Source organism: Elephantulus edwardii, unplaced genomic scaffold (assembly GCF_000299155.1).
Source record: "Elephantulus edwardii isolate Elephantulus edwardi_28Jun2011 unplaced genomic scaffold, EleEdw1.0 scaffold00048, whole genome shotgun sequence".
Lineage (NCBI taxonomy): Eukaryota > Metazoa > Chordata > Mammalia > Macroscelidea > Macroscelididae > Elephantulus > Elephantulus edwardii.
Window position 1 is genome coordinate 5,585,754 of NW_006399798.1, and position 9,951 is coordinate 5,595,704.

The 9,951-nt window shown below is 55.7% G+C and overlaps 1 protein-coding gene across 1 annotated transcript in view; it reads left to right on the forward strand.

Moving 5' to 3' along the window:
- The window catches only part of RNF157 (ring finger protein 157), a 105,366-nt gene extending 98,608 nt beyond the window's left edge, over window positions 1-6,758 (forward strand). The window contains exons 17-19 of the mRNA XM_006886186.1: window positions 179-227; window positions 1,759-1,869; window positions 6,637-6,758. Of these exons, the coding sequence (XP_006886248.1) occupies window positions 179-227; window positions 1,759-1,869; window positions 6,637-6,758 (282 nt within the window). The remainder of the gene's footprint in view (window positions 1-178; window positions 228-1,758; window positions 1,870-6,636) is intronic.
- The last annotated feature ends 3,193 nt before the right edge of the window (window positions 6,759-9,951 follow it).

A 9,951-nucleotide genomic window follows, 5' to 3' on the forward strand; every position in this document is an offset into this window, starting at 1 on the left:
TGGGACGTGGCGGGTGTGGTGGGACGTGGCGGGTGTGGTGGGACGTGGTGGGTGTGCAGGCTGCTGGCGCAGACCTGGAGTGAGATACAAAGAATGGTCGGTCAGCTCTGTCTTCAGCTGCTCCATACGTGATCCACTTGACTGCCTTGGAGCCTCACAGCGCCTTCCTTCTGTCTAGGGGAATGAGGTCCTAGAGGAAGAGGATGGATCCCCCACGCAGGAAGAGGGTAAAAGCCCTGGTCCCTGTCCTCTCCCATCTTTCTTTCCTGGGTGCTCTTTTAGAAGGAAAGGAAGGGGTGCAGATTCACGTGTGGGGGGGGAGTTTGCGTTTCTGGTGACATACCAAAGCAGGGTATCTGATGGTCTCTGGGACCGTCCCAGCTCTTTCTGGGACACAGAGCCCTGGACGGCAGGACGAGGACACTGCGGAAGATAACACTTGTTCCATGTTAAGTAGCTTCTGGAGTTTTGGAGGCCCCTCCCTCGCCTCCTTCCTGCTGCAGCTTCTCAGCTGAGCCCATCGCGCCTGCTCCGGCAGCCTGGTGTTTAGGAGAAGCAGAAAGCAAGCTGCTTGCACGTAGTAGAAGGGACTGCTTGTGAGTCCTTTAGGTTTGCTTCAGCTGAAAAAAGCAGTTGTCTCTGTTAGAGAGGCCCTTGGGAGCCCGTGGCCACGTTTAGGTGAGCACAGAAGCTGACACCAGCTCATGAAATGCTGTCTGCCCCATCATCCAGGCCTGTCCACCTTCTACCTTCAGCTGGAAAGCTTTAGTTTCCACTTGAGCTAGGAGAGAAGAGCTGGCCTGCAGAGTAAGGAACTAGGAGGAAGAGGGCCTGGGAAACAGCCTGAGAGGAAATCCCAGGAACACTGGAGCCAGTCTCCTTTCTCTGCTGCTCTGAGCCAGTTCTGTGGACGGGCACGCCCACAGCACTCGGGGCCCAGCCTGGACGCAGCCTGCCGTCCACAGATGTCAGCCTGGGCGCTTCTGCTTTAAGTGCTGGCCGCTGCTTGGGGAGTCTCAGCGTGTGCATGAGAGCAGACACAGCCTAGCTACCCCGGTGAGGAGGACGCTGAGGCCATGCCCACCAGCCCTAGAGGGCACTCAGAGGGTCAACGGCAGGTGTGCACGACCCGAGTCACCTGGGGTTTGCTTGCCCCCATAGGCCTTTTGGCCCTAAAAATGGGAGATCGCCTACTTGTTCCCACCTGCCATGCCAGTTTGTGCTGTCTGCTGTCTTCACCAAGAAGGGGGGAAGAGCTGGAAAAGATCATTTCTGAAACCTTCTCCTCTGAAATGGCAGGCCCTGAACACATACTCAGAATTACAAAACCAATCCAGTTTGATCCAGGAGGAAATGTCAGTTTTGTAAATGTCATGATTTCAAGCTAATAAGCAAAACCAGGAAGTCTTTAATCCTTGTCTTTCATTTACCCATTTTGTAGAACCTTCTGGTGCTAAACCCCTCGCCCCACCATAGATACAGCGACAGATCCTGGTTCTCACAGGCCTCTGATGGCACTGCTCTGCCCTCAGCCGTGGCAGAACCACAGATGAAGGGACCACCTAGGAACACAGCAGGATAGCGACAACAGTCACGCCACCCAGCTTTATTGTCCACTCTTTACCCACTTAGTTATTGTCTTTTTTTTAACATCTGATTTGATTTGTGTGTCTCCATCCTTAAGATTTTGATTTTAAGGACAGCAAAGCAGAGGACAATGCAGCCAGCCCCTCTCTAACTGCATTAACTCCGTTACAGGCCAGAGGACAAGCGCATTTCTAGGTATGGAGTGTGACAATAACAATGACTTTGACATCGCAAGCGTGAAAGCACTGGACAATAAGCTGTGCTCTGAGGTCTGCTTACCCGGTGAGTGGCAGTCTGCTGAACATGAACTTGGTGGGAGACAGCCCCCGACTCTGACCCCTGCTCTCACCCTGTGGCCCCCCATCTTCGGCCCTGCAGTTTGTAGGAGGAAGGTGCAGGGTGTGCTAAGATGCTGAAAGAAGTTGCCCAGACAGTGAGGACCCAGGAGGGCCCTGGAGCTTTTTGCAGAGAGCAACCCCTGCTCTGAGTGAGGTTAGGATGGAGACAGAGCACTCACACACCCGCCAGTTCAACGACTCTGCTTCAGTTGAGTCTCCCTCAGCTCTCCATCAAGACTCTGCAGGAAGCAGGTCAGGTGGCCTGAACTTGCTGTCAGCAGCAGGAAACCTGAGACAGACAAAGAAGTCCTCCCTGGGCGGGGCATAGAGAGAGCCTGAGCCCTTCAGGAGGCCCTGGCACCCTGTGTGACAGCAGGGACCAGAGAGGAGCTTGAAGCTAGCAAACGGGTAGGGTAGTGAGAATGCAGGATGCGTGGATCCGAGGGATTCCACCTCACAAATTCTAGGTTCGGATCCCAAAGGCGAGGCCACCAGCATAGAGGCGACTGCTCCCTGACCCCACTTTGGATTTGGTCAGAGTGTGAATTGGTAGAACACACCTCTTCCTTCTCAAGACACCCCACTCAACCTGGGTCATTTCTTAGAAAGTGACCCTGTTCCCCACTCCTGCCCCGGATGTTCACTTTCAGCCTGGAGGCTCCAGGGCCTCGTCCCACCTTGTGGACCAGGTCAGGTCGCCCATCCAGCCCACACGAGACGGTGCATCACCTCAGAACAGCCACCTCATGGGTCCAGTGCTTTACTCGCTCAGCGAAGTGGCTGGAGGCCTTGGAACGCCAGCCCCTCCTGTTAATGGGCACTGTCCATCAGCCCGCAGGAGGGGCGTGCAGGCTGAGCCCCCAGAGGGCGCTTCAGTTCCATTACTTTGTCCTGCAGAGGTGGCCTGGGTGTCTTGGTCTTTACTGAGGCCAAAAGAGGCATTATCCCCCCACCTGCCTCTTCCCGGACACAGGGCACAGGGGTATGGGCCCCGAGGCCAGCCTCCCAGCCAGTCAGTCCAGGCTCCACTGCCCGCCTTCCCACTTCGACCTTGCTTCTGTCTGTCCATTTGTTTTCCACGTCTTTCTGCCAAATGTGAATGTGTCTGTCTGGTTTGTTTCTTTTCCAACTCATTGTGTTCTCAAGACTCGGTTGGGAAGTTCATGATCAGGCTGTGCCGACTCCACGCTCGCTGAGTGCAAGCAGCGGGGGGGTTCTGCTCACTGCCAGCTACAAATAGGCTCTCCACTTCCAGTGGTCAGGCCCCTTATACTAGGACTGCCCGGAGAAAAATAGGATAACTCCTACTCAACAAAACTACCAGGTGCCTCGCGACACTGGTTTCAGTTGGCATCTGGGTGGAGGTGCCTGTGGCTTCTGTTCTGGGTCTGCAGCGGCCCAAGCCCACCCTCCTTGCCCAGGGCTCCAGGCTCCTTCCTCCCTGGAGGGATCCCCACCCCCACCTCTTTGGCCAGGGAGCTGCTGGGAACTGTTTGAGCCAACGTGCTGGTGGGAATTGAGCTTCTAGCTTCTGCTTCCTCCTCTTCCTAACTTCCTCCGGCTAATCTGCTCATTGATATTTATTCCACTGATGGATTTGGGGGGACCTCACTGGGAGGGAGGATGTCAGCTGGGCTTTTTCGCCTGGCCACTGAGTGTGTGTTCCCTGTCTTCTCCGCTGAGGGCTCAGAGTAGCTGCTCCTTGGGGAGAAATTCCCTGGTTCTGTGTTAACGTCATACTGGTGGCTAAGTTCTAGGGCCTCTGGAAGTATCCTGATGGGTGTTTTCACCCTTGAAAGTCCCTGTGGAATAAATAAGCCTCATTCCTGCCCAGCTGTAAGTCCAAATGTCCGTCTTAGGACTGGCCTCCCAGTCAGGTGGGTTGGCTCTTCACGTCCCCGTGGTGAGCTAGTTCCTCTTCGGGAACCTTCTCCTGCCACAGTCTCTGCTCGAGTGTGCTTCCCTCAGGCGGTGCACTGTCCTCATGAGAACCCCGAGACCCACACAAGCAGCCACTCTCTCCCTGCACCTCACTCCATGCCGGAGCCCCTCCCCACCACTCGTCCCTCGAGAGGTACTCGAGACAGCCTCTGCCACTCTGGTCCTGCTTCCCCTAGGAAGCCTCCTGACCCTTTGGTGGCCAAGACCAAGGGCATAGGGCGGTATGTTCGAGACTGCTTGCAGAAGGTTCTCAGAGGGGGACAATCTAAGAGGACAGGTGTTAGTGGTAAGATTAGAATTCCAAGGCCATGCTCAGTGGATGCATTTTCGAGGAATCTGAAAGATTCGCACACAGTGGTAGGTTTGTGGGCAGGGGAAGAGATTTCTATGAAAAGTAGCTCTGGGCAGTGATTCTTTAGGAACACTCAGAACTTGGATTTGTTCACGGAAATGGAAATATATTTCAACTGACTGCACAGTGGCTTACTACTTCCAGAGACATGAAGTTCATTGTGCCTCTCAGGCCTCAAACCCCTTGACTAAGATGTGACAGAAACTTTTCTCATTCATAGACGTTGAAGAGAAAATCAGAACTAAGTTTCTCTCTCGTGTGGAGAGGAGCTGAACAAAGACAACTGAACCATTACAGCCTCTGTAATGAGTGGCTGAGGTAGAGGACTTTAGCCTTGACTCTTTTCAGGGGAAGTGCAGGATTTCCCTAATTGTGCTCCCCAAAGCCGCCTCTAGAGGTCTCTTCATACTCAGTTCTCTTTCCCCCAAAACTTGGGGGATCAAATGGAAAGTTGTCCCCCTGGAAGGATTTAAAATCTCTAGACTCCATTTTCTGGCCAGAGGGCACTGACTTCAGCTGGATAGTGTGAGGGCACATGCTTCTGGAACCCTTCCCAGCGTTCCTGGGTCCTTCCTGCAGCCCTGGCCAGTGAACAAGGCCAAGGAGAAGCATCTGAGGGCAGGAGACTGGGAAGGCCAGAGGCTCCAGACCACGTCCAGGGTCTGTTCCAGAACGAGCTGGTTTGGCCTTCAGTAAGGGCTCCGTAGCTGACAGAGGTGTCTGTGCTGAGGACTCCTGAGAATCTGAGTCCCGTCAGCCGTGTCCGAGGCAGCGCCGCAGGCCCGCTCGGCCGTGTGATGGTGGCGGAGGTGGTGGTGGCGCTGCTGCTGCGTTCTTTTGTGCATGCATGTGTGTCTTCTCTCCTGTTCACCATTTGCTTTTGGTCTTTCCCACTGAACAGCCGCCGCTCCGGAGTCCTGCCCCATAAACATTGAGGACTAGGTATGACATCTAACACATTTATAAAGTGAACCAACAGCTCCTTTCCTTCTGGGGTTGCAAGACGTCCATGGCAGCACTGCCTGCTGTCTGTCCTGCTGCACTGAGCACAACAGGATGGACAGCAGGCATGCTGACCCATGTCCCAGACTGCACCGAGGAATTTCCGGGCCCTCTCCCCAGGCCCACCAATCAGCCTTCCTGGTAGAGCCTCAGCATGGATTGTTAGGGGGTCCTGGTGTGTCTGTGTCTGCCCTCGGGACAGGGTGCACGGCCCGTGCACCTGGACTGCCCTCTGGGGCTGGCCAGCTGGTGTCCAGCATGTTCCGTGGTGGACAGAATGCTGTGCTAGGCTCTGAGGCCATAGCAGGGAATAAAACATCTCCCACCCATGAGGAGTTCCCGTAGGGGAGCTTGGGTAAGCCCTTGGGTCCCACTTGCTGGGGGAGAGGAGGGAGTGCGGAGACAAGGTTCAGGAGGTCCACTGTGGCCAGACGAAAGGCCTGAGATCCTCCTTAAGGGATGAGGCCTGTACCCTGAGACCGGGAAGCTCCAACCTTCTCTTGCTGCCACAGGGAGCTTGTCTGTGGGCCAGGGGCATGAAGAGGCCGTCTGGGCACCACGTGGTGGGGTGGGCAGTGCCCGGCCCTATTAGCTCCCAGCAGCTGTGTGAGCACACTTACCATGGCATTTCTCGCCCGTCTGATGGAGGAAAGCACTGAGTGACATGCCCACGGGTGCAGTTAGGAAGTTGTAACTGGATGGACTCAAGGCCAGGCTGATGTGACAGGGGTTTAAGACAGGCCTAGGAAGTGAGCTGACAGGAGGCATGTCAGGCCGGCTCAGAGACGCTCCACAGATGAAATCTGGGTGCCCCTCACTGAAGAAGCAGGGGGGATGGTGGGCTTTGTGAGATGAACAGCTGGGACCCATGGCTTTGGGCTGCTCTCTCCTCAGCCTGCTGCTCAGATGCAGATGGAGGGAGACAGGAAGGCAAGGGTGCTGACACCACCAGGCTGCCCTTTCTGCTTGCCCCTCTTCCCGGAGCCTGCAGGGAGCCAGGCACCTGGGCCAGTGCAAACACTAACACTCAGACCCCTATTAGCATACTTTTCCTACCCCCTCCGCCCTTCCTGCCTGTGGGGAATTCTCAGCTGGACCCAGTTTCATCATCTTTCTCACAACATGTAGACAAACATCAAAACCAAACAAAACACAAAAGCGGATCCTCGGGAAAGTTGGAAAAACAAGGATCCTGTGGTGGGTGCGCTCTGACAATGGCCACCATGGCCGTGACTGCCTGGCCCTGTGAGTTGGCAGTAGCCTTGGCCTGCTAGCACATCCTGGCCACTTGTCCCCCTGCCCGGTGGCTTGCACATGCAGACGCATCCACATAACATACTCCTAGTTTTTCAGACCCTGCTGGATGCACCGTCTGGATTTTGCCGAGTTCTGAACCTGTGACCTTCTCTCCTCCAGGCACCTGGCAAGCTGATGACAACGCTGTTGGCTGGAGGAGTGGCCAGCACCCAAGTCTATCATCCAGCAGCCTGGACGACCCCGAGGACAGGCCTTGTGTGTGGGGCCCATTAGCAATCTGAAGAACCCTGCACCAGAGTCCCTGGCCATCCTTTCATTCCGTCCTGTCCTCACTGGGCCACTGGCCGCCACGGCACCCTCATCTTGCCTCGCATGGAAGCTGGGTGGTGAGGCTAGACTGCTGCTCTTCCCAGCCTCGTCTCCCTGTAGCCATGAAGCCCTGCTTCTCCTGAACTGTGGCTCCTGGGAGCCGGTGCAAACTAGGAAGAATCCACCGTGTTTCATCTTCAGAGGAGCCGAGGCCTCAAGCCTGGTAGTTTCTTGTGCATCGTTTCTGCCCGTAGAGCAGGAGACTTAAGTTTTGGCAGCTTTCTTACAGACACCCATTCCACCTGACATGTTTCTGGAACATTCTCTGGAACATCAATTTTCAACTCTGCTCTGGGTGGGGTTGGGGATGACTGGGAAGTAAGGGAAACAGCCTTACTGCCCCAGGTGTAGCATCTCCCAAGCACCAGGAGCTCCAGCCTCATGTTCACAAGCCATGGTGGCTATCTGGTCAGAAAAATAGTCCTTCCTCACTGTAGCAATGCCCAGCTCTCTTGGCCCTGGTGTCCACCTGCTTTGGATGACCTCAGATCTGAGGTCAAGGTGAGGACCTTTCCGATCACGTATTCACAAACCGGCCCTCCACCCTAAGAGCCACATCAGGGAGCGACCATTGTGCCAGGCACCAGGAGGCACTGTCACCTCACAGCACCTTTCATCTTCAGCACAGCCTTGTGAGGAGAGGCTTCTAACCTGCCCGTGGCTCCATTCTCTTTGTTTACAAGCGAAGAAATAGGCTTGGAGAGTTAGAGACCCAGTTCTCAAATTGGTGCCCAGGAGCCCCAAAAGAAGTGGAGGGCCTGTGCTAAGTCCAAGGGGACTGTGCAGCAGCCTGTGATCTGGGAGTTAAGCCATCACCCCCCTGGACCCCCTCTCCTGCCTTCCAGACTTCCTCAATCTGGGGCTGGGCGTTGATGGGAGAGGGGCAGTCCCTACCAATCAAGGGGATTCTTCCTAGGCTCATTATCGAGAGTTTTGGAGACCATGGTGTTCAAATTACATGGTCCCACCCGGGAAGCTGCGTATAAACCAAAGCTTTGAAACAGCAAGCCCAATGCCTTCCGGACCCTGGCAGCAGTAACAGCCCCCTGGCTCTTGAAGAGATACTGCATCCATGGGCTTAGAGGAAGACAGTGGAGCATGAGTTTGAGGGAAAGTTAGACATCACAGTCTTCGGAGGCAGAGCTGTGAGGGAGCCTAGGGAACCAGTACTTCAGAAGAGCTTGCTGAGGCACAGTACAGCACCCTTTGCATCTTGTCCTTGGCTGCAGCCAAGGAAGGAGGTATGGTTCACACCTACTCTGGCCAAGGGAAGCTCTGTTATCCCAAGTAAGAAGTGTTCTCACCAAACCCAGCCCAAGGCTTCTGCCCGTTCCATGTCCAGCCTCTCGAATACCTCAGTGGACTCCGGCCTTTCTTTCCCCTATATCCTACAGCCCCTTTCACTCATTGGGGTGAGCTGAGCGATAACCCCACTTCCACTTCTGTGAGGTTGGAGCCCCCCACATGCAGCAGGCAGTGGGAACACACAGGGCCAGCTCCCTCTCTGCAGGCATCGTCAGTGTGGTGTGACCCGGGAGGATCCTGGGAAGGATGAAGGAGTCAGGTAAACAGTAGCCACAGGGTCCAAGAACCCCAAGAGGAAGCCAGTGTCATCACCTCATCCTCCAGGATCTGGGCCCTTCCTCACAGAATGTGCTTAGCCCAAACCCAGGACATGTTTCAGAAAGCCTGAAGGAATCCAGGGCGTGCCTGGCCTTGGGCTGTCCCCTCTGCCCTAGGCACCAGATGGACACGTGTTAAAAGGGTAACTCCTGGTTTGTTGGCTGTTTCCTTTCTCACCTGTTTTCATTTAGCTCTGTGGTCAGAATATCCCATACAAAGGACTTGTCCTCAGTCTACCTGATGGAACCCAGGGTCAGGGTCCTTCCTGTGGCCCCTGGCCTGCAGGGATGCAATCCTGTCAAAAGCAGCTCATGAGAGAACTGGAAGGTCAGCCTTCCCACCAGGTGCACAGCTGACCAGACCCCAGAGGCCCTGGGCTGCTTCTTGCCCCTCGTCTTTTGGGGGCCACCATTCATACCCACTTCACACCACTCAACTGAAGGCTGCCTCCTGGATACATACTCACACAGAGGGCTGGTTGACCTGTCTCTGGCATGCTGGTCACTCACTTCCCTTTAGCACAGACAGTGGCAGTGACCCAGTGTGTCCAGTTTGTGCCCTGTGCACCCCTCTACTCCCTGAAGGACACCTGCGGGCACCTTACAGTGAGGACCTCAAGGATGCAATATTTATGGATTGCTGCATGATTCTCAAAAATGAATAAAGCTGTTTACAAGGGAAGGAGATCTGTGCTGTGCTGCTAACCCAAAGGCAGGCAGTGGGAATCCACTCTGCTCTGCTGGAGAAGGTGGGCCACCTCCCTGAGATTAACTGCCTCTGAAAACCTGCTGCAAGGTCGGGCTCTTGGTCAGTTCCCACATGGTACTCCACAACTTGCCTTCTGATATGAGGGGGCACGTGTAGAAGTTACCCGGACAGTCGCTAGGTCTCTCGGACTTGCTGGGCATCTTTCAGAACCCGCACCCCAGCTGGTCTGCAGAGGCCGCGTAAGGCCCCCCTACCTTCTGTTGCCTTAAACTGGAGAACTCCCAACAGGCAGCCCCTCAATAATTAAAGGGCAGGGGAGCTGGTGACAGGAGGGCGGCGTGCGGCTGCCACCCCCACATCCCGTGTCATTTAAGGGTGTTGAGGTCGATGGGGCACATGACCCGCTACGGCAATAGGTCCATAGCTTTTCTGAGTCTCACCCCCAGTTCTGTTTGCTCAGCCGTCTGGAAAGGGGAGACCACGGAAAAGTCTGCAACATCAGCTCCCCAGAAAGGAAGGGAGCCGCTTACCGGAAACACCGGTTGCCCTAGCCGCCTCGGTGCGCCAGCGGTCGGTGCGCCACGTCTGCGCGCCGGAGCGGCGGGTGGCATCACCCGGTGGCACGGGAGGAACAGGCCGGGGGAGAGGAGGATGCAGAAATACGAGAAGGTGCCACTGGCGGCCCCGCGCCGAGGAGAGCACGCCCCGAGGATACGGTTCCCAGCCCCGCGCCCAGACTCCCGGGAGCGGCGGCGGCTCGCGGCCCCGGGCGGG